The sequence below is a fragment of the Hypanus sabinus genome, chromosome 6 (assembly GCF_030144855.1).
Source record: "Hypanus sabinus isolate sHypSab1 chromosome 6, sHypSab1.hap1, whole genome shotgun sequence".
Lineage (NCBI taxonomy): Eukaryota > Metazoa > Chordata > Chondrichthyes > Myliobatiformes > Dasyatidae > Hypanus > Hypanus sabinus.
The window spans coordinates 130,213,363-130,238,287 of record NC_082711.1 but is presented as its reverse complement, the minus strand read 5'-3'; the positions used below and the strand labels follow the sequence as shown (position 1 = coordinate 130,238,287).

At 51.2% G+C, this 24,925-nt stretch overlaps 1 protein-coding gene across 1 annotated transcript in view; it reads left to right on the top strand.

The window, feature by feature from the left end:
- atp2a3 (ATPase sarcoplasmic/endoplasmic reticulum Ca2+ transporting 3) overlaps positions 1–24,925 on the top strand; it is a 299,782-nt gene that overhangs the window by 113,399 nt on the left and 161,458 nt on the right. Inside the window, exon 8 of the mRNA XM_059972937.1 lies at positions 500–964. Within this exon, the coding sequence (XP_059828920.1) occupies positions 500–964 (465 nt within the window). The remainder of the gene's footprint in view (positions 1–499; positions 965–24,925) is intronic.

Sequence of the window (24,925 nt, the reverse complement as noted above, 5' to 3'; positions counted from 1 at the left end):
TACAACTGTTCTTTCAATTCATATTCCATCTTGGTAGCCTTCAACCTGCTGGCATCAACATCAACTTCTGCACCATTTTCCCTTTTGCTGCCTTCCCCTTTTGTTTCCCCCCCAGTCGTATGGCACCCTTACCTTCCCCTCAGCATTAGTCGTTAGACTCTTCCACTTATCACCTTCCTTTTATTTCCCCCTCTCCCAGCCACCCGCCCACCTTCCCCTTCACCTGGTCTCGCATATCACTTGCCACCTTGTGTTCCCCCCTCCTCTTATTCTGGAATCTTCCCCTTCCTTCCCAGTCTTGATGAAGGGCCCCGGCTTGGAACATCGACTGCTCATTTCCCTTCATAGATGCTGCCTGACCTGCTGAGTTCCTCCAACATTTTATGTGTGTGGCATGAAGCATAATTTCACGTGGATAGTAATGATATTTTTTAAATTTAGGTGCCTTATTAAATTCATTTTTCCAGCTGACCTTGCCTTTGCTTGCTGTTTCTCTCAGGGAACCAATATCGCGGCTGGGAAGGCGCTGGGTGTTGTGGTGGCCACAGGGGTCAACACGGAGATTGGCAAGATTCGCAACCAGATGGCGTCCACCGGCTGTGAGAAGACTCCTCTCCAGCAGAAGCTTGATGAGTTTGGCCAGCAGCTGTCCAAGGTGATATCTCTCATCTGCGTGGCTGTGTGGGTCATCAACATTGGGCACTTCAACGACCCCGTCCACGGCGGGTCCTGGGTGCGTGGTGCCATCTACTATTTCAAGATTGCAGTAGCCTTAGCAGTGGCTGCCATTCCTGAGGGGCTGCCTGCTGTCATCACTACCTGCCTGGCCCTGGGTACCCGACGCATGGCCAAGAAGAATGCCATTGTCAGGAGCCTTCCTTCCGTGGAGACGCTGGGCTGCACATCAATCATCTGCTCCGACAAGACTGGCACGCTCACCACCAATCAGATGTCTGTCTGCAAGGTAAGGGGGTCAACCACTGAGTGCCCAATGCTCTATCCTGTGCTGCTCAAGCCATGTTGTTGATAATGTCAGAGAGCGTTAGGCTACTGAATGATATTAATCAGCTGGTGAGTTGGGCATGGCAGATTGAGTTTAATCTTGATGAGTATGAGGTGATGCATTTAAGTACAGGGCATACAGTGTACTGTGAGTGGTAAGGCAAAGTTCAAAGGTCCCTGAAGATGGCGGAGCAGAAAGATAAGATGGTGAAGAAGGCATACAGGATGCTTACCTTCATTGGGATATAGGAGCACAGATCTCCCTGTACAACATTGCTTGGACCACGCGGACAGCATTACCTTTATTTGAAGCGTCCACTCGGTCGCCTCCTGTACCTAATAAAGTGTGTGTATGTTTGTGCTCTTCTGTAGCCCATCCACTTCAAAGTTCAATGTGTTGTGCGCTCAGAGATGCTCTCCTGAACACCACAGTGGTAACTTGTCATTATTTAATTTACTTCCTGTCAGCTTGAAGTGGTCTGGTCACTCTACTCTGACCTCTCTCTTCAAGAACTGCTGCTCACTGGATGGTTTTTGTTTTTTGCACCATTCTCTGTCAGCTCTGCAGTCTGTTGTATATGAGGATCTGAATAGCAACTCAACCTCTTGACAAAGTCTGCATGCTTTAAGCATTTATGGCTGAGATCAAGCATCAAATATCAGAATGGAGAAGTAATCTGATCTAAGAGACTTTAACCATGTTGGTGCCAGGTGGGTGGTTTGAGTATCTCAAAACTGCTGATCCACAACAGTCTCTAGAGTTTACAAAGAATGGTGTGGAAAGCAAGAAGTACCTAGTAAATGGCAGTTCTGCAGGCAAAAATGCCTTGTTAATGAGAGAGTTCGGAGAATGGCCAGACTGGTTCAAGCTGACAGCAAGGTAACGGTAACTCAAACAGCAGTGGTGTTCAGAAGAATCATCTCTGAGTGTGCAATTTGTTGAACCTTGAAGTGGATGGACTACAACAGCAAGAACATGTAGCAGGTACCTAATAAAGGGGTGACTGAGTGCAGGCCTGGAAGAGATGGGCTGAAGGGCCTGTTTTTGCTGCTGATTTTATACACTTTTCCCTTGATCGTAATATACTTGATCACAGCTGTGAGGGACTGGGAGAACGTGTACAACAGGAGCAGGAAGACTGCATGCAAACCCCTGTCATGGAAGATTTTGCCTTCAGTTCCATTTTCTTTCCTGGGCTCATGATCTTTGGATGTCCCAGTGCCCAAAAATCTGCATCTCCCACTGGCAAGCATATTCACAGTTGTTTAGTGTCAGGAATTCCACTGATCCTTGTATTTGTGTGCACACCTCCCATTCTCTGTCTTACTGCTAAGCTCAATCTGTCGTACAGCATGGTCTCAGACTGTTCAGCCGCTATATTCATGCCTAGCATCAACAGCTTAACACTAACTCCATTTTTATTCTTATCAGCCCACCAGGATTTCTACCACTCAGCTATGCACTGGGCAATTAGTCTACTACTCCACTCTTCTCTGGAATGCGGGGAGGGACCCAGAGCCGACAGAAGGTCATAGGGAGAAAGGGTAAACTTGACACGGGTTGAAGCCGGGCTCTGGTGGCGCCACTGTTCCCACAAGGTCTGCTTGCTTTTTCTCAATCACAGAAAGCCAGTGTTCCCAGTTTTATACCTAATCCCCTGTATTCTAACCTCTGGTATTTCTTGTATGAGGTCTCCGCAATCTCTCTAAATATCCCCATGGTATCAATTTTTAATTTTCATCAATGTCTCAGTCCACTTAAACAACGTTTTGGCATTCAGTTGTACCAGAATGCCTTCCCCACGCTAAACCCCATCTGCCACGGTTTCCCCACAAACATGCCCTGTCTATGTCCCTGTAGACTCGGTGTCCTCTTGGCAATTTGCTTTCCCATTTATCAATGATCACCAGACTCTGAGACAACATTCCCACTTCTCAGCCAATGTCCGTTCACTAGCACTCACTGCCAGTACAGGATTTGATCCCATACTTGTACGCAGATCAGATCCACGTTTTCCCATTTTGTGACGGTTGCAGGGAGGGTGGTTTGTTACAGACTGGAACACGTGTTTGTCATTGTCCCTGCTGTGTGCTCAATTACTTCGTTTGGGGTTTTACAGGAACTTAATGCTGAAATAGATTTAGATTCGACTCCCTTGCACGCCCTCCATCCGTGCCTGGGTTGAGTGTCGAGCTAGCAACTCGACCTCGTAAAAAAACCTGGAGAGGGACGGACTCCGCCAGGTTTCAGATGCCCAAGACGATGATCAATCACCAGAAAGCTTGTCATGACGGCACCCCGACGACTCCACCAGGAGTTAAGGACGCGCGCGCGCACACACACACACACACACACACTCACACTCACACTCACACTCACACTCACACTCACACTCACACTCACACTCACACTCACACTCACACTCACACTCACACTCACACTCACACTCACACTCACACTCACACTCACACACACACACACACACACACACACACAGGAAACACAAAGCAGATTGACTATTGAGAATGCTGTTGTCAGTTTCCCATCAATCATAAGTGGTATCAGTGATTTATTACATTTGTTAATGAGTTATTACAAAGTAAAGATTAGTTTTCTATGGGCTCTTCATCACTGTCATGGCAACGAACTCCTAAATAAAAGCAAACAGAACATAGAACAGTACAGCACAGGACAGGCTCTTTGGCCCTCAATGTTATGACAACCCAATTAAATTAGTAATCAAATGGCCAACTAAACTAATCCCTTCTATCTACACAATGCTCTTCCATTTCCCTCACAATCATTCCCTATCTAAGCATCTCATAAAAATCCCTACTACTATCTCTGTACATTAAAAAAAACTCTTACACCTCACATTTCCTTTGAACCTACACCCTCTCACCTCTAACCTCTGGTATTCTGGTATTATACTTTTCAACCCTGGGGTAAAAGATGCTGTCTCTCCACCGTCTATGCTTCTCATGATATCAGCTGCATTTCCCCAACCATGTGCGAGGCATTCCTTGCGACCTGCTGCTCTGTCTTGATACACACAAGGGACTAGGCCACAGGAGTAAATCAGTCCAAGGTTTATAAGATTATGAGAGGCATAGACAGTGGAGAGACAGCATCTTAGTACCTTAATTAAAAAAATCTGGAAGAATCCTTGTATGGTTGAACACTGTGAAATAAATAGTTAAAATAACTGTTAAATAGGTGATATAAGTATTTAACTAAACCAGTGAAACTACCAGTGTTAATCTGAAATGGCTGTTAGATTTTCAATAATAGGAAGCAAGTGCAATTTTTGAAAAGAAATGATCTTCCAAATGGGCACAGTGACTAAAGTGACATTTAATTCCACCCCCCCCCCCCCCCCCCAGTTATTCTGTCTCCTTTTCCATGTGAGAATTGTTTTGAAAGTACCTCAGAATAAAGTCAGTTCTGGGTTGGAGCTGATCAAGTTGTCAGATCCCTTGCCTCAAAGGTCACTAAAAACAATTAAGTTTGTCAACAGTTGAGTTCAAATTCCCTACTAGCTGGGGTACTTCACTGGTTAGGGCCAGATTGTGTATTGGGTACAGTTCTGGTACATCACAGGGAAGATGTGCTTGTGCTGGAGAGGGTCAGGGATGCTGCCAGGACTAGAAATTTGTAGCCATGTAAAAGATTAAATGGCTAGGTGTGTTTTATTTGGAACAGACAGAGCTGAGGGATGCTAAACTGAGATGTATAAATTTGAAAGGCTTTGATGGAATAAATATAGAAAGGTCCTATTTTCCTGAGTAAAGTGATCAAACAGCAAATTTAAAGGAATTAAAGAGTTAAGGAAGAGAAGGGGAAAAGTAAATTTCTAGAAGCTGGCAAAGTTCTGGAAGGGTGATGAGGTCAACATCTTTGGATGAGTTCATGAAGTGCTGTGGATGGCAGGTTAGTGGCCCTGAGCAAGGAAGTGGCACTAGGTTAGTTAGCTCTTCACTTAGCATGGACACGATGGCCAAATGGATGTCTTTTGTGCAGTAAGTTCTGAGAGTCTGTGATTGGCTTGGAGCAAAACGTCACCATAAACATTATGTTGCTGGAGTCTATCAGAGCAGCAAGTAGTCGATAGTGATGGAGAGTGATTAGAGGGCAAAATGAATGCACTGGAATGGAATCCTAACTATATTTAATTAAAGGGAAAACTTATGCTAGTGAGATCAAATGGGAATGTATAAACGGCCATCAGGCAGAGACAATGTTTAAAGAGAAAGAGACATTGACAACACAGGATTTGTAATCTAGTTGCAGACTGGAAGTAGGAATGCAGCCCCTTCATTGGGAGTTGTGTCAGCTTTGTGCATTTTGTGCAGCCATTTCACAACTTGGTCAATTTTTAATCGAGCTTCCACCTGCCTTCTCGAACCCAATGGCTCAATATCGAATGGGGGCAGAGTATTGGTCTGCTGACCCAGCCTGTATTGGTCCCTCAGATAACATCACTGAAGTGATATGACTGTCGAGTTGTATTCTTGCACTGCGGAGCATGGGACCTCGTGCACAAAGTCACTGCTAACTTTACTGCGTCCTGAGCAGTGACTGTGGCCACAGAGATCTAACAGCTCATCCTGCTCATGTTGCTTGGCTGACTGTAAGCTTTTGTTTGGACTCTTCCCAACTTGATGGATGTGTTCCTTCTCAAAGGGGCTTGCCAGTGGATAAAGTAATTTGCCAGGTTAGTAGCACGGGGTGCTGCTGCTTTGACAGTATAGAGAAGTCAGTGTGAAGCCATTGATTGCTGTTCAGATTGACGTTGTCCTTGGCTGCTGTGCGAGGGTTGTATGGTGCTACTTTAATCCCCTTTATTGCTTTCTTTTCTCTCCAGGTAGTTTGTGTATCCAGCTGAGTAGAGCTCGGAGCTTGTGAATGAATCTTTGCTCCAGCTCCCCTCTATTGCAGGTCTTTCCAGGCAGAGATCTTGCTTTGAAGCAGGATGGGTCAGGTTCATACCCCTCTTTCCAGTCCAGCCCTCAGCTCATCTCTGGGTCTAGCTTTCATGTTGTGGGGAGTTAGTGCTAGTTTCCTCAGCTCTGCATCCATCCAGAATTTTTGGAATCGCTCAGGAATTTTGGAACTTTGAGAGGTCATTCGGTGGTACAGAGTACAGCCACTTTGTACGCAGAGACTTGTACAGCCACTTTGTACGCAGAGACTTGTACAGCCATTTTGTACGCAGAGACTTGTACAGCCACTTTGTACGCAGAGACTTGTACAGCCACTTTGCACGCAGAGACTTGTACAGCCACTTTGCACGCAGAGACTTGTACAGCCACTTTGCACGCAGAGACTTGTACAGCCACTTTGCACGCAGAGACTTGTACAGCCACTTTGCACGCAGAGACTTGTACAGCCACTTTGCACGCAGAGACTTGTACAGCCACTTTGCACGCAGAGACTTGTACAGCCACTTTGCACGCAGAGACTTGTACAGCCACTTTGTACGCAGAGACTTGTACAGCCACTTTGTACGCAGAGACTTGTACAGCCACTTTGTACGCAGAGACTTGTACAGCCACTTTGTACGCAGAGACTTGTACAGCCACTTTGTACGCAGAGACTTGTACAGCCACTTTGTACGCAGAGACTTGTACAGCCACTTTGTACGCAGAGACTTGTACAGCCACTTTGTACGCAGAGACTTGTACAGCCACTTTGTACGCAGAGACTTGTACAGCCATTTTGTACACAGCAGCTGGCCTTTGCCGCTTTTAGTCTAGTTTGGGCAGTTTTCTGGCTCCCTGGGTGCGGGTACTTGCCTATCCCTTCTTCCTTAACCAAGGCTGCATCCTCTGAAGCCGGGGCGGGGGGTGGTTTAGTGGTAACAGTGGTCTCAAAGTCAGCTCCCACCCTCAGAAACCTGGATTCAATCCTGACTTTGGTGATTGCACATGACTGCATGTGTTTCCTTTGCCTGTTCCAATCTCGTCTCGTGTTCCAAAGGCATGCAGGCTGGTAAGATAATTGTTTCTGTGAATTGCTCCTATTGTGTAGTTGAGTGGAATGAGGTGGAAGTAAAAACGTGATTTGTGTGGGATTGTGTGACTGGGTGGGTGATGGTCTACACCGACACAGTGGGCTGAAGGGCCTGTCTCTATGACTATATTCTTTGCCCTGAGCAGGGCCTGAGGAAACTGAGGAAACTAGCTCATGTGGTTCCAGATCAGGGTAATTCTACCCAAACTCCTGTCGCTGGCTCCAGCCACAGGCCCTTTCCATTTGAGCCTGTCTGTGGGGTGGTGTGGGGTGTGTGGTGTGGCTGTTTCCTGCAGTTCAGTCCCAGCTGGCATAATCAAATTAGCAAGCTGCCCAGTCTGCATCTGTTTTCGGGACCCATCATGTTTAGCTGTCTTCAGGCTCACCACGGGGGAATGCCGTTTAGTATCTAAACCTCCATCTCCTCTGGAGCAGTAGAAGCGAAGGTCTGGTCACAACCACATGTGGTGCCTTGCTTTGAGAATGAGCGTCCTGGGGCAGGGCTTCATGAACCGACCTTCTGACAGCATGGGCGGAGAGGAGCATGAACTCTGGGTTCAGTAGAGTTCAAAGGAAGGTGTTGTATGGTCTGACAGTTTTATATCTGCACCAGTGTGAGGCATAGTGAGCCCTTCAGCCGTGCTCTGTCCTGTGCCCAATGTGCGGAAACACAGGAGGCCCTTTGGACCATCAGCTCCGAGCAGAATCGTTCCATCCGTCCTGTTTCTCTCTGCTGTTTTTGCCACTTACCAGCACTAAGGGGTATTTTACAGGAACCACTTTGGGAGGTGAGGAGGTACAGAGCACCCAGGGTAACCCATGCAATACTGGCAGTATTGATCAGGAGGTTAACTGTCAGTTTGTGGAGGGCTGGCGTACTTCCCTGTGAGTGATCTGCTCAACCTGTGAACGATGGTCACCAGTGGATGAACGGTAGCCCAAGCATTCGTTGCTAGGAACACTTGCATCTCCAAACTCATGGCACCTTTGTTGTGTAAACCACTGAGCGAGTTTCCGCAGGAGTTTCCATTCATGGAATCAGTCCAGCACCTGCATGAGCGACCCGGGATAATCCGAACCGTTGATTTTGCAAAGTACTTGTGATCCTGTTGCTACACTTGAGAGTGTTGCATTGCATAGGTCTTGTCCCCAGACACTTCAGGTCAGCACAAGTAAACAAAATTAAAAACATCTTTATTTGGAAGTTCATATGTGTAGGGACGTTGCTTTATGAAATTTATATTCAGTACAGCCCTGCCTGCTCTGCGACCTTCCCAGTCTCCAGTGTTAGCGTCTCAGTGACCATGCTGACCAGAGAGAGAGTGAGCAGCGAACGTATCTAGTGTGAGTCATGTATCCCCCACCCTCCCACTTGCCAAACCCTGTTGTTGTTTCAACAGTAGCCTATAAACATCGCTCCTGACTTCACTGACACCGTAAGAACTCCAATGACTGTGAAATGCTTTAGGGTTTCCAGAAGACACACAGTCCTCTCCGTGTCCATGCTACAAGGAAAGGGGAGACCCTGTTTGTATTGATGGTGCCACTCCCTCCCCATCCCCACTGACGTGGGGAGGTCAGGGTTAATCTGCGTACTGTATAAATGTTTTCCCTGGCAGCAGCCAGAGGTTAACTTTATCCTGATTCTCCTGAAGCAGCTCATTCAGTCTTTCCCAAAACCAGCGCTGAACATGAACTTCAAGCTCTGTTGACGTCAGCCATTCAGTTTTTGGTGCAAGTCCCTTTCATCACCTGATTTATATTGCAGATGTGGGATGGTGTTTTACAACGGGTGATTTGAGAGGGCTGTGCTCCCTGGGGCAGCTTGCTACGTCAGCCCCTGATCACAGAGACTAAAACGGTCTGAAATGTTCCTGTTGCCTAGGGAGAGGGTTGGCTTTCCAGTGTAGTAGAAGGTGAGATTTGTCTAGTGCAATGAGTGGGCAGAAGTAAAGAGCCAACATTTGTTTAAAAGGAACGTGCCCATAGTTGTGGACATCAGACTATTTCAGTCAGTGCCCTGCTTTTCAAGTTGCTGTTGTAGTCTGGGAAAGATGCAATGAGCACAGTAAACTTCCACAAACAGGAACGTTGGAGACACAAGGGACTGCAGACTGGAATTTAGAGCAACAAAGTGCGGGAGGAACTCAGCAGGCCGGGCAGCATCAAGAGAGAGAAAGGGATGGTTGACCCTTCATCTGGACTGACCCCGCAATTTATCGGAAATGTGAGAACTGGCCAGGGCTGGAAACACTAGGCAGTGCCACGATTAGGTTCTTTTCAAATATCCTCAGGTGGGTAAACGGGGGCCAACTTTAATGTTCCATCCGTGGGGCAGTTCTGTACTTCAAGTTCTCCAGTGTTTATGCCTGTGAACTTTAAACCCGCACCCTCTGACTGGGAAGTGATGTAAATGGTACTGGTACCATCTCTCCATGTCCCAAGCAGACACCCACTGTCAGAGACTGTCCTGGCTTGTGTCTCCCGCTCCTGGTACCCACTGTCAGGGAATACCCTGGCTTGTCTCTCATACTCCTGGTACCCACTGTCAGGGAATACCCTGGCTTGTGTCTCCCACTCCTGGTACCCACTGTCAGAGACTGTCCTGGCTTGTGTCTCCCGCTCCTGGTACCCACTGTCAGGGAATACCCTGGCTTGTGTCTCCCGCTCCTGGTACCCACTGTCAGGGAATATCCTGGCTTGTGTCTCCCACTCCTGGTACCCACTGTCAGGGAATACCCTGGCTTGTGTCTCACACTCCTGGTACCCACTGTCAGGGAATACCCTGGCTTGTGTCTCCCGCTCCTGGTACCCACTGTCAGGGAATACCCTGGCTTGTGTCTCACACTCCTGGTACCCACTGTCAGGGAATACCCTGGCTTGTGTCTCACACTCCTGGTACCCACTGTCAGGGAATACCCTGGCTTGTGTCTCCCGCTCCTGGTACCCACTGTCAGGGAATACCCTGGCTTGTGTCTCACACTCCTGGTACCCACTGTCAGGGAATACCCTGGCTTGTGTCTCCCGCTCCTGGTACCCACTGTCAGGGAATACCCTGGCTTGTGTCTCCCGCTCCTGGTACCCACTGTCAGGGAATACCCTGGCTTGTGTCTCACACTCCTGGTACCCACTGTCAGGGAATACCCTGGCTTGTGTCTCACACTCCTGGTACCCACTGTCAGGGAATACCCTGGCTTGTGTCTCCCGCTCCTGGTACCCACTGTCAGGGAATACCCTGGCTTGTGTCTCACACTCCTGGTACCCACTGTCAGGGAATACCCTGGCTTGTGTCTCACACTCCTGGTACCCACTGTCAGAGACTGTCCTGGCTTGTGTCTCCCGCTCCTGGTACCCACTGTCAGGGAATACCCTGGCTTGTCTCTCACACTCCTGGTACCCACTGTCAGGGAATACCCTGGCTTGTGTCTCCCGCTCCTGGTACCCACTGTCAGGGAATACCCTGGCTTTTGTCTCACACTCCTGGTACCCACTGTCAGGGAATACCCTGGCTTGTGTCTCCCGCTCCTGGTACCCACTGTCAGGGAATACCCTGGCTTTTGTCTCACACTCCTGGTACCCACTGTCAGGGAATACCCTGGCTTGTGTCTCACACTCCTGGTACCCACTGTCAGGGAATACCCTGGCTTGTGTCTCACACTCCTGGTACCCACTGTCAGGGAATACCCTGGCATGTGTCTCCCGCTCCTGGTACCCACTGTCAGGGAATACCCTGGCTTGTGTCTCCCGCTCCTGGTACCCACTGTCAGGGAATACCCTGGCTTGTGTCTCCCGATCCTGGTACCCACTGTCAGGGAATACCCTGGCTTGTGTCTCCCGCTCCTGGTACCCCCTGTCAGGGAATACCCTGGCTTGTGTCTCCCGCTCCTGGTACCCCCTGTCAGGGAATACCCTGGCTTGTGTCTCCTGCTCCTGGTACCCACTGTCAGGGAATACCCTGGCTTGTGTCTCCTGCTCCTGGTACCCACTGTCAAGGAATACCCTGGCTTGTGTCTCCCGCTCCTGGTACCCACTGTCAGGGAATACCCTGGCTTTTGTCTCCCACTCCTGGTACCCACTGTCAGGGAATACCCTGACTTGTGTCTCCCGCTCCTGGTACCCACTGTCAGGGAATACCCTGGCTTTTGTCTCACACTCCTGGTACTCACTGTCAGGGAATACCCTGGCTTGTGTCTCCCGCTCCTGGTACCCACTGTCAGGGAATACCCTGGCTTGTGTCTCCCGCTCCTGGTACCCACTGTCAGGGAATACCCTGGCTTGTGTCTCCCGCTCCTGGTACCCACTGTCAGGGAATACCCTGGCTTGTGTCTCCTGCTCCTGGTACCCACTGTCAGGGAATACCCTGGCTTGTGTCTCACACTCCTGGTACCCACTGTCAGGGAATACCCTGGCTTGTGTCTCACACTCCTGGTACCCACTGTCAGGGAATACCCTGGCTTGTGTCTCCCGCTCCTGGTACCCACTGTCGGGGAATACCCTGGCTTGTGTCTCACACTCCTGGTACCCACTGTCAGGGAATACCCTGGCTTGTGTCTCACACTCCTGGTACCCACTGTCAGGGAATACCCTGGCTTGTGTCTCACACTCCTGGTACCCACTGTCAGGGAATACCCTGGCTTGTGTCTCACACTCCTGGTACCCACTGTCAGGGAATACCCTGGCTTGTGTCTCCCGCTCCTGGTACCCACTGTCAGGGAATACCCTGGCTTGTGTCTCACACTCCTGGTACCCACTGTCAGGGAATACCCTGGCTTGTGTCTCACACTCCTGGTACCCACTGTCAGGGACTGCCCTGGCTTGTGTCTCCCGCTCCTGGTACCCACTGTCAGGGAATACCCTGGCTTGTGTCTCACACTCCTGGTACCCACTGTCAGGGAATACCCTGGCATGTGTCTCCCGCTCCTGGTACCCACTGTCAGCGAATACCCTGGCTTGTGTCTCCTGCTCCTGGTACCCACTGTCAGGGAATACCCTGGCTTGTGTCTCCCGCTCCTGGTACCCACTGTCAGGGAATACCCTGGCTTGGGTCTCACACTCCTGGTACCCACTGTCAGGGAATACCCTGGCTTGTGTCTCACACTCCTGGTACCCACTGTCAGGGAATACCCTGGCTTGTGTCTCCCGCTCCTGGTACCCACTGTCAGGGAATACCCTGGTTTGTGTCTCACACTCCTGGTACCCACTGTCAGGGAATACCCTGGCTTGTGTCTCACACTCCTGGTACCCACTGTCAGGGAATGCCCTGGCTTGTGTCTCACACTCCTGGTACCCACTGTCAGGGAATACCCTGGCTTGTGTCTCACACTCCTGGTACCCACTGTCAGGGAATACCCTGGCTTGTGTCTCACACTCCTGGTACCCACTGTCAGGGAATACCCTGGCTTGTGTCTCACACTCCTGGAACCCACTGTCAGGGAATACCCTGGCTTGTGTCTCACACTCCTGGTACCCACTGTCAGGGAATACCCTGGCTTGTGTCTCACACTCCTGGTACCCACTGTCAGGGAATACCCTGGCTTGTGTCTCCTGCTCCTGTTACCCACTGTCAGGGAATACCCTGGCTTGTGTTTCACACTCCTGGTACCCACTGTCAGGGAATACCCTGGCTTGTGTCTCCTGCTCCTGGTACCCACTGTCAGGGAATACCCTGGCTTGTGTCTCCCGCTCCTGGTACCCACTGTCAGGGAATACCCTGGCTTGTGTCTCCCACTCCTGGTACCCACTGTCAGCGAATACCCTGGCTTGTGTCTCCTGCTCCTTGAACCCACTGTCAGGGAATACCCTGGCTTGTGTCTCCTGCTCCTGGTACCCACTGTCAGGGAATACCCTGGCTTGTGTCTCACACTCCTGGTACCCACTGTCAGGGAATACCCTGGCTTGTGTCTCACACTCCTGGTACCCACTGTCAGGGAATACCCTGGCTTGTGTCTCCCGCTCCTGGTACCCACTGTCAGGGAATACCCTGGCTTGTGTCTCCCGCTCCTGGTACCCACTGTCAGAGACTGTCCTGGCTTGTGTCTCCCGCTCCTGGTACCCACTGTCAGGGAATACCCTGGCATTTGTCTCACACTCCTGGTACCCACTGTCAGGGACTGCCCTGGCTTGTGTCTCCCGCTCCTGGTACCCACTGTCAGGGAATACCCTGGCATTTGTCTCACACTCCTGGTACCCACTGTCAGGGAATACCCTGGCTTGTGTCTCCCGCTCCTGGTACCCACTGTCAGGGAATACCCTGGCTTTTGTCTCCCACTCCTAGTACCCACTGTCAGGGAATACCCTGGCTTGTGTCTCACACTCCTGGTACCCAGTGTCAGGGAATACCCTGGCTTGTGTCTCACACTCCTGGTACCCACTGTCAGGGAATACCCTGGCTTGTGTCTCCCGCTCCTGGTACCCACTGGCAGGGAATACCCTGGCTTGTGTCTCCCGCTCCTGGTACCCACTGGCAGGGAATACCCTGGCTTGTGTCTCCCACTCCTAGTACCCACTGTCAGGGAATACCCTGGCTTGTGTCTCCCGCTCCTGGTACCCACTGTCAGAGACTCTCCTGGCTTGTGTCTCCCGCTCCTGGTACCCACTGTCAGGGAATACCCTGGCTTTTGTCTCACACTCCTGGTACCCACTGTCAGGGAATACCCTGGCTTGTGTCTCACACTCCTGGTACCCACTGTCAGGGAATACCCTGGCTTGGGTCTCACACTCCTGGTACCCACTGTCAGGGAATACCCTGGCTTGTGTCTCCCGCTCCTGGTACCCACTGTCAGGGAATACCCTGGCTTGTGTCTCCCGCTCCTGGTACCCACTGTCAGGGAATACCCTGGCTTGTGTCTCACACTCCTGGTACCCACTGTCAGGGAATACCCTGGCTTGTGTCTCACACTCCTGGTACCCACTGTCAGGGAATACCCTGGCTTGTGTATCCCGCTCCTGGTACCCACTGTCAGGGAATACCCTGGTTTGTGTCTCACACTCCTGGTACCCACTGTCAGGGAATACCCTGGCTTGTGTCTCACACTCCTGGTACCCACTGTCAGGGAATACCCTGGCTTGTGTCTCCCACTCCTGGTACCCACTGTCAGGGAATACCCTGGCTTGTGTCTCCCGCTCCTGGTACCCACTGTCAGGGAATACCCTGGCTTGTGTCTCCCGCTCCTGGTACCCCCTGTCAGGGAATGCCCTGGCTTGTGTCTCAGACTCCTGGTACCCACTGTCAGGGAATACCCTGGCTTGTGTCTCACACTCCTGGTACCCACTGTCAGGGAATACCCTGGCTTGTGTCTCCCGCTCCTGGTACCCACTGTCAGGGAATACCCTGGCTTGTGTCTCACACTCCTGGTACCCACTGTCAGGGAATACCCTGGCTTGTGTCTCACACTCCTGGTACCCACTGTCAGGGAATACCCTGGCTTGTGTCTCCAGCTCCTGGTACCCACTGTCAGGGAATACCCTGGCTTGTGTCTCACACTCCTGGTACCCACTGTCAGGGAATACCCTGGCTTGTGTCTCACACTCCTGGTACCCACTGTCAGGGAATACCCTGGCTTGTGTCTCACACTCCTGGTACCCACTGTCAGGGAATACCCTGGCTTGTGTCTCCCGCTCCTGGTACCCACTGTCAGGGAATAACCTGGCTTGTGTCTCCCGCTCCTGGTACCCACTGTCAGGGAATACCCTGGCTTGTGTCTCCCGCTCCTGGTACCCACTGTCAGGGAATACCCTGGTTTGTGTCTCACACTCCTGGTACCCACTGTCAGGGAATACCCTGGCTTGTGTCTCACACTCCTGGTACCCACTGTCAGGGAATACCCTGGCTTGTGTCTCCCGCTCCTGGTACCCACTGTCAGGGAATACCCTGGCTTGTGTCTCCCGCTCCTGGTACCCACTGTCAGGGAATACCCTGGTTTGTGTCTCACACTCCTGGTACCCACTGTCAGGGAATACCCTGGCTTGTGTCTCCCGCTCCTGGTACCCACTGTCAGGGAATACCCTGGTTTGTGTCTCACACTCCTGGTACCCACTGTCAGGGAATACCCTGGCTTGTGTCTCCCGCTCCTGGTACCCACTGTCAGGGAATACCCTGGCTTGTGTCTCACACTCCTGGTACCCACTGTCAGGGAATACCCTGGCTTGTGTCTCACACTCCTGGTACCCACTGTCAGGGAATACCCTGGCTTGTGTCTCACACTCCTGGTACCCACTGTCAGGGAATACCCTGGCTTGTGTCTCCCGCTCCTGGTACCCACTGTCAGGGAAAACCCTGGTTTGTGTCTCACACTCCTGGTACCCACTGTCAGGGAATACCCTGGCTTGTGTCTCCCACTCCTGGTACCCACTGTCAGAGACTGTCCTGGCTTGTGTCTCCCGCTCCTGGTACCCACTGTCAGGGAATACCCTGGCTTGTGTCTCCCACTCCTGGTACCAACTGTCAGAGACTGTCCTGGCTTGTGTCTCCCGCTCCTGGTACCCACTGTCAGAGACTGTCCTGGCTTGTGTCTCCCGCTCCTGGTACCCACTGTCAGGGAATACCCTGGCTTGTGTCTCCCGCTCCTGGTACCCACTGTCAGGGAATACCCTGGCTTGTGTCTCCCGCTCCTGGTACCCACTGTCAGGGAATACCCTGGCTTGTGTCTCACACTCCTGGTACCCACTGTCAGGGAATACCCTGGCTTGTGTCTCCCGCTCCTGGTACCCACTGTCAGGGAATACCCTGGCTTGTGTCTCACACTCCTGGTACCCACTGTCAGGGAATACCCTGGCTTGTGTCTCACACTCCTGGTACCCACTGTCAGGGACTGCCCTGGCTTGTGTCTCCCGCTCCTGGTACCCACAGTCAGGGAATACCCTGGCTTGTGTCTCACACTCCTGGTACCCACTGTCAGGGAATACCCTGGCTTGTGTCTCACACTCCTGGTACCCACTGTCAGGGAATACCCTGGCTTGTGTCTCACACTCCTGGTACCCACTGTCAGGGAATACCCTGGCTTGTGTCTCCCGCTCCTGGTACCCACTGTCAGGGAATACCCTGGCTTGTGTCTCCCGCTCCTGGTACCCACTGTCAGAGACTGTCCTGGCTTGTGTCTCCTGCTCCTGGTACCCACTGTCAGGGAATACCCTGGTTTGTGTCTCACACTCCTGGTACCCACTGTCAGTGAATACCCTGGCTTGTGTCTCACACTCCTGGTACCCACTGTCAGGGAATACCCTGGCTTGTGTCTCACACTCCTGGTACCCACTGTCAGGGAATACCCTGGCTTGTGTCTCACACTCCTGGTACCCACTGTCAGGGAATACCCTGGCTTGTGTCTCCCGCTCCTGGTACCCACTGTCAGGGAATACCCTGGCTTGTGTCTCCCGCTCCTGGTACCCACTGTCAGGGAATACCCTGGCTTGTGTCTCCCGCTCCTGGTACCCACTGTCAGGGAATACCCTGGTTTGTGTCTCACACTCCTGGTACCCACTGTCAGGGAATACCCTGGCTTGTGTCTCCCGCTCCTGGTACCCACTGTCAGGGAATACCCTGGTTTGTGTCTCACACTCCTGGTACCCACTGTCAGGGAATACCCTGGCTTGTGTCTCCCGCTCCTGGTACCCACTGTCAGGGAATACCCTGGCTTGTGTCTCACACTCCTGGTACCCACTGTCAGGGAATACCCTGGCTTGTGTCTCACACTCCTGGTACCCACTGTCAGGGAATACCCTGGCTTGTGTCTCACACTCCTGGTACCCACTGTCAGGGAATACCCTGGCTTGTGTCTCCCGCTCCTGGTACCCACTGTCAGGGAAAACCCTGGTTTGTGTCTCACACTCCTGGTACCCACTGTCAGGGAATACCCTGGCTTGTGTCTCCCACTCCTGGTACCCACTGTCAGAGACTGTCCTGGCTTGTGTCTCCCGCTCCTGGTACCCACTGTCAGGGAATACCCTGGCTTGTGTCTCCCACTCCTGGTACCCACTGTCAGAGACTGTCCTGGCTTGTGTCTCCCGCTCCTGGTACCCACTGTCAGAGACTGTCCTGGCTTGTGTCTCCCGCTCCTGGTACCCACTGTCAGGGAATACCCTGGCTTGTGTCTCCCGCTCCTGGTACCCACTGTCGGGGAATACCCTGGTTTGTGTCTCACACTCCTGGTACCCACTGTCAGGGAATACCCTGGCTTGTGTCTCACACTCCTGGTACCCACTGTCAGGGAATACCCTGGCTTGTGTCTCACACTCCTGGTACCCACTGTCAGGGAATACCCTGGCTTGTGTCTCCCACTCCTGGTACCCACTGTCAGGGAATACCCTGGCTTGTGTCTCACACTCCTGGTACCCACTGTCAGGGAATACCCTGGCTTGTGTCTCACACTCCTGGTACCCACTGTCAGGGAATACCCTGGCTTGTGTCTCCCGCTCCTGGTACCCACTGTCAGGGTATACCCTGGCTTGTGTCTCCCGCTCCTGGTACCCACTGTCAGAGACTGTCCTGGCTTGTGTCTCCCGCTCCTGGTACCCACTGTCAGGGAATACCCTGGCTTGTCTCTCACACTCCTGGTACCCACTGTCAGGGAATACCCTGGCTTGTGTCTCCCGCTCCTGGTACCCACTGTCAGGGAATACCCTGGCTTGTGTCTCACACTCCTGGTACCCACTGTCAGGGAATACCCTGGCTTGTGTCTCACACTCCTGGTACCCACTGTCAGGGACTGCCCTGGCTTGTGTCTCCCGCTCCTGGTACCCACTGTCAGGGAATACCCTGGCTTGTGTCTCACACTCCTGGTACCCACTGTCAGGGAATACCCTGGCTTGTGTCTCACACTCCTGGTACCCACTGTCAGGGAATACCCTGCCTTGTGTCTCACACTCCTGGTACCCACTGTCAGGGAATACCCTGGCTTGTGTCTCACACTCCTGGTACCCACTGTCAGGGAATACCCTGGCTTGTGTCTCCCGCTCCTGGTACCCACTGTCAGGGAATACCCTGGCTTGTGTCTCCCGCTCCTGGTACCCACTGTCAGAGACTGTCCTGGCTTGTGTCTCCTGCTCCTGGTACCCACTGTCAGGGAATACCCTGGTTTGTGTCTCACACTCCTGGTACCCACTGTCAGTGAATACCCTGGCTTGTGTCTCACACTCCTGGTACCCACTGTCAGGGAATACCCTGGCTTGTGTCTCACACTCCTGGTACCCACTGTCAGGGAATACCCTGGCTTGTGTCTCACACTCCTGGTACCCACTGTCAGGGAATACCCTGGCTTGTGTCTCACACTCCTGGTACCCACTGTCAGGGAATACCCTGGCTTGTGTCTCCCGCTCCTGGTACCCACTGTCAGGGAATACCCTGGCTTGTGTCTCCCGCTCCTGGTACCCACTGTCAGAGACTGTCCTGGCTTGTGTCTCCCGCTCCTGGTACCCACTGTCAGGGAATACCCTGGCTTGTCTCTCACGCTCCTGGTACCCACTGTCAGGGAATACCCTGGCTTGTGTCTCCCGCTCCTGGTACCCACTGTCAGGGAATACCCTGGCTTGTGTCTCACACTCCTGGTACCCACTGTCAGGGAATACCCTGGCTTGTGTTTCACACTCCTTGTACCCTCTGTCAGGGACTGCCCTGGCTTGTGTCTCCTGCTCCTGGTACCCACTGTCAGGGAATACCCTGGCTTGTGTCTCCCACTCCTGGTACCCACTGTCAGGGAATACCCTGGCTTGTGTCTCACACTCCTGGTACCCACTGTCAGGGAATACCCTGGCTTGTGTCTCACACTCCTGGTACCCACTGTCAGGGAATACCCTGGCTTGTGTCTCCCGCTCCTGGTACCCACTGTCAGGGAATACTCTGGCTTGTGTCTCACACTCCTGGTACCCACTGTCAGGGAATACCCTGGCTTGTGTCTCACACTCCTGGTACCCACTGTCAGGGACTGCCCTGGCTTGTGTCTCCCGCTCCTGGTACCCACTGTCAGGGAATACCCTGGCTTGTGTCTCACACTCCTGGTACCCACTGTCAGGGAATACCCTGGCTTGTGTCTCCCACTCCTGGTACCCACTGTCAGGGACTGCCCTGGCTTGTGTCTCACACTCCTGGTATCCACTGTCAGGGAATACCCTGGCTTGTGTCTCACACTCCTGGTACCCTCTGTCAGGGAATACCCTGGCTTGTGTCTCACACTCCTGGTACCCACTGTCAGGGAATACCCTGGCTTGTGTCTCACACTCCTGGTACCCACTGTCAGGGAATACCCTGGCTTGTGTCTCCCGCTCCTGGTACCCACTGTCAGGGACTGCCCTGGCTTGTGTCTCCCGCTCCTGGTACCCACTGTCAGGGAATACCCTGGCTTGTGTCTCCCGCTCCTGGTACCCACTGTCAGAGACTGTCCTGGCTTGTGTCTCCCGCTCCTGGTACCCACTGTCAGGGAATACCCTGGCTTGTCTCTCACACTCCTGGTACCCACTGTCAGGGAATACCCTGGCTTGTGTCTCCCACTCCTGGTACCCACTGTCAGGGACTGCCCTGGCTTGTGTCTCACACTCCTGTTGTCTAAGAGCTGACAGCACAACCTCACTGCTCAGAGTTAACTCTGTTGGAGTTCCGCAGGGTCACCCATAGAGCAGTACGGACAAAGGCACAATGCAGGATTAGTGTGTCGAAAGCAGGGGAAGGTGGTTAAGAAGTGATTCTAGATTTTTACCAGTCTTTGCCGTTTACAGGAGATACTTGCACCTGCTCATGGGCTCCATGGCTTCTGCTGTCTGATCCTGTCCCTGCCTCCTCTAACTGGTTCTGGCCACTGTTGCCCTTGTGCAGATTGACCATGATCTTAAACCTTGATGCAGATGCCAGATGAGATCTGTTAGCCTTTGTGTCCCTCCACCCTCACCTCCCCACTCCCTACTCCATTTGTCCGTGCTCCAGTGTCAGGCTGTACCAGGCACAGGCTAAACCCATGGAGTCTCATGGGGCCTTAGGAGATGACGAAAATGGAGCAGCTGAACCAACACCAGGAAATCTGCAGATGCTGGAAATTCAAACAACACACACAAAATGCTGGTGGAACGCAGCAGGCCAGGCAGCATCTATAGGGAGAAGCACTGTCAACGTTTTCGTCAGGACTAACGGACCAAGTGGTGCTGAAGGCGCTTGCTGTTGAATCCAAGGCCTGTGGGTGGACTCTTTCCCCTCCTTCCCCTTCGCCACATGGACAAGACCACAGAGCAACCATGTGACAAATAATACCTTCAAACCTCGTAACCTTGCTTCACTGTTGAGCAGCGGCTCTGACCTGAGGTGGACAATGATACTCCTAGTCTCAGTCTTCGCAGACGTGGCTGAGGGAGGGAGGCAGGGGTGCAGCTCTGTTAGAGGAAACATTTTAGCTGAATTGTTAAACCTCCCCACCCGCCCCCCCAAACCAATGCAAAGGACTTAGTTACTGTGTTCAAAGGGGAGCAGGGCGGTTGTAAGAAATAGGTAGAGGAATAGACACTTTGAGAATATTCCACCATCTATCAAGATCAATGCTCATCTACTTCAGCTCCATTTTCTTTTCCCACATCCTCCTGCTTTTGTCACGCTGGCCTTCCTTAGTTAGGCACTGAATATAGAAGCTGCAAGCTTATGAATAAGAAGCCACACTTGGAGAAATGTGTTCCATATTGGTCACCCTGTTATAGGAAGGAAGTGATTAAGATGGAAAGAATACCAAAAAGACCTACAAGGACTTAAGGGACTGAGTCACTGGGAGAGGTCGAAGTGGCTGGGCCCTTACTCTGTGGGGTGTAGAGGAGTGAGGGCTGACCTCATCGTGAACATAGTTGTAAGGTTAAAGGGTAGAGGGTTTAGTAAGAACCTGAAAGTGCATTTTTTCATACAGTAGGTGGTAGGTGTATGGAACCAGCTGCCAGAGGCACGTACATTAGGTATATTTAGCTATCTGGACAGGTATATGGATGACAAGTTTCAAGGGATAAAGGACATGTTGGGGAATGAACTAGCTTGAATGTTGGTCAGCAAGGACACACACATGCGCTGAGTGACCTTTTTCCCAAGCAGTATACCTCGATGGCTCTTTCCCTTCCCTGATTACTTTTATCAGCCCTGAATAGCCTCAGTGGCCGAACACCCAAAGCCCGGCCGGTGGTCAGGGAGTTCTGAAGATTCACTGCTCTCTGAGTGAAGACGTTCCTGGTCATCTCAGTCCTGACCTGAGACCGTGACCCTGGTCCTGGTCCTGGTCTATCCAACCAGGAGATGGAGGAGTATTCAACCTTGCTCTTCTCTAACAAATATCACCCTTAAACACGTCAATCAAGTGCATGCCTTTACATCTGTGGGAGCTAGTTATGTATAAATAGTTTACAATAGCTACAGCACTTCAGAAAAGCTTGTTCCAGCATCCTCGTGTGGAACATTCTGTACAAGTTATTTCTGCACCTTGTAAGTAGCTGCAGTGACGGCACATGTGATTGACTGAGGGGTTCAGAGGCAGCATGATCCAAACAGGCCAGCCTGTTCACATCATTTATCCAGGCATTGCTCAGATGTGGATTGGGCTAAGGGTTTGAGTGTGATTGGCAGTGTGGAAGTAACTTCAAAGCAGTCGGCCAGTTAGTGCTAGCACTGGGGCAATGCGAGACAGAATCTTTGGGCACACAGGGAGATGGAGCTTTCACATCACATAATTTAACACACAGTTGTTTAGTTATTTGAAAGCCAACTCCGTGGAGTAATTTATATCCTTTATAAATCATTGCCGTCTTGAGCTGATGGTGCTGAAGATTGACCTGACCTCACAATTAGTCACTCACTCACTCACAGGACTCTTCCTCACTTCAACATTGAGATTGCCTCAGTGCTGGAACTCTTGCTTAGTTTATTAAATAAGCTCCAGACTTTTATTTGCTTGTTGCATCACAGATTAATCTATGTAAGTTTGAGGGATTTTCATCTTTGAGCCAGTGCATGCTTCCTGTTTCTGGAGCATCCTGAACATTTTCAGGATGAATCTTAAGCAAGTGTGCAAAAGGTGAGGAGATGAGGTTGTGTGTGCAAAAGGTGAGGAGATGAGGTTATGTGGGCAACAGGTGAGGAGATGAGGTTGTGTGGGCAAAAGGTGAGGAGATGAGGTTGTGTGGGCAAAAGGTGAGGAGATGAGGTTGTGTGGGCAAAAGGTGAGGAGATGAGGTTGTGTGGGCAACAGGTGAGGAGATGAGGTTGTGTGGGCAACAGGTGAGGAGATGAGGTTGTGTGTGCAAAAGGTGAGGAGATGAGGTTGTGTGGGCAAAAGGTGAGGAGATGAGGTTGTGTGGGCAACAGGTGAGGAGATGAGGTTGTGTGGGCAACAGGTGAGGAGATGAGGTTGTGTGGGCAAAAGGTGAGGAGATGAGGTTGTGTGGGCAAAAGGTGAGGAGATGAGGTTGTGTGGTTGGAGGACTAGGTTCTCAGAAGAACACCAACTATAAGTATGACAGGAAGGCTGTTCAGATGTGTGAGCACATTCCCACAAAAGGGGCTGGGATTGTACAGACTGCGTAGTGAAGGAGGGATCTGTAACACCCTGGGAGCTGCTGGGGACTGCTGGACCTGGCAGGGTGGAGAATGGAGAGGAGCAAAACTGGGACAGGGCATTGTTGTGGTAAAATGATTCAATCAAGGTTTGGATTGTGTTGGCCAGGAATCACCTTTTGCACTTTGTTACCCCAGGCCAAATGCAGGAAGGGCCTGTCTGTCTGTCACTCTGCACGCTGGACTCCGTCATCTGTGTGGCAGCTGGGATCGTACAGAGTTTCCATAGACCAGAGAGCACAGAACCAGGCCCTTGGGTCTAACGCAACCATGTTGACCAAATTGCCTCCCTGAGCTAGTCCCATTTGTCCATATCCCTCTTCACCTTTCCCATATACCCATCCAAATATCTTTACAATATTGTCAATGGCAGCTCGTTCCTTATACACACCATCCTCTGCATTGGGGAAATGTGCCCCTCACATCAGGTTTCAATGTTTCACCTCTTGCTTTAAGCCTACACCCTCTAGTCTTCGATTCCCTTACCCTGGAAAAAAGAATGTGACCATTCACATTATCCACACCCCTCATGTTTTTTAAGGTCTCCCCCTCGACTTCCTACACTCATGGGGAAAAGCCCCAGCCTCTCCTCATAACTCAAGTCTTCCGCTTTGGTTCTCTTGTGAATTTTTTTCTTCTCCCTCTCAACTTCATGACGTCTCTCCAGCAGGTCTAAGCCCAGAACTGCACATGTGACCTCGGAGTTACTCACTTATACAGTTATACCAACATAACTTCCAGATATCGATTAACACTGAATCGCAGAGCCCAGACCAGGATGTAAGAATCTTCATGATTAAGTTAGGGGATGCACTGTGCTCAAGCTGTTGTCTGCATACAGCCCAGTGCAGGATGTGCCACTGGTTGTATGTCTGGAAGCAGCTGCTGGAAAGTTTGTGATGACTCTCCTGCACTGGTTGGTGGCCATAGCTGTTGTGGTGATGGCAATGACCACTGAATCTTCCTCCGGCAGTGAGGCTGATGATTTTGCACTGAATTTCTGAAGGTGAAGAATCTTCCCTGCTGGGTATTAAGCTGAAGAGTGCAGCGATGGTCTCTGATTGGACTGGAACATTAAATTCGCCAATTTATATTGGTACCAAAATATTAAAATCATTAAACATTTTAACCCTTCCAGAACATGCAAGGTCTCATTTAGAATCATATTCCACGGAAACATTTGCTCTAATCTTACACTAACCCAATTTGTTCTCCCTGTACTTCCCGCACCTCCTCAGATTCGACCACTTACCTACACTAGCGATAACTTACAGCAGCAATTTAATCTTCCTACCTTTGTATCATTAGGATGTGGAGCACCCAGAGGTAATCCACATGGTCACAGGGGGAATGTGTGAACACTAGACAGGCAGTGCCCAGTGCCAGGAAGTCCAGGTGAAAGCCAGGCTGCAACTGTACTACTGGCACCACTGTGCTTGGCAATGAGATACGGCCCTTTGCCTGCAGACACGCAGGCAAGGAAGCCCTCTTCTGCTGGGAAAGAAGGCTTATCTGTACTGGCCTTTGTTAGTCAGAATATGCAGCACAGATAGAGGGGACAGCCAGCACCTATCTCCAAGGGGTGGCCATGGCTAGTATGAGAGGGCATGCTTTAAGGTGTTTGGAGGATGTCAGGTAAGTTCTTTATTCACTGTGGTAAATGCATGTTGGGGGTGGTAGGGGAGGCAGGTTCTTTAGGGAGATTTCAGAGACTCTTAGGTACATGGATAAAAGAAAAATGGGGACCTACGTGAGAGGGAAGGGTTAGATAGATTTTGGAGTAGGTTAAAGGATCGGCACAACATTATGGGATAAAGGGCCTGTATCGTATTGTACTGTTCCGTGTCTATGGTAAACATGGCCCACTTGACGGTCACTTCCACTGTTGGTCGGTTACATTGAAAAGAATGAATTAACTTGCATTGATTTAACATTTTTTTGTGGACAAGTATGACAACTCTTATTCAACAAAATTGTGATATCAATCAGATAATCTGTTTCCATGATGTTGGCTGGAAAAGGGCAGCGGGAGGAACTTCTGTTCTTTCTGCAATATTCTGGAATCTTCCACCTTCCTCCATCCTGATGATGGAGGCTCAGATTAGCACAGAGCTTAAAAAATGGTCCAGACTGAGACAATGTTTTCCACAAACTGGGCAGCAGATGTAGTCCCCCACAGGAAGGACATCCCAGAATTTGTCACTGGACCCATGGTCTGCAAGTGAAAGTTGATTCCAGGGGTGTTCAAACCATCCTTCAAACTTCCCATTTAATCAGGTTTCATTGCAACATCCTGAGGAAATTCAACAGATACAGAGTGCGAGGTGAGGTCAGGGCACACCATGTGTCCTGTT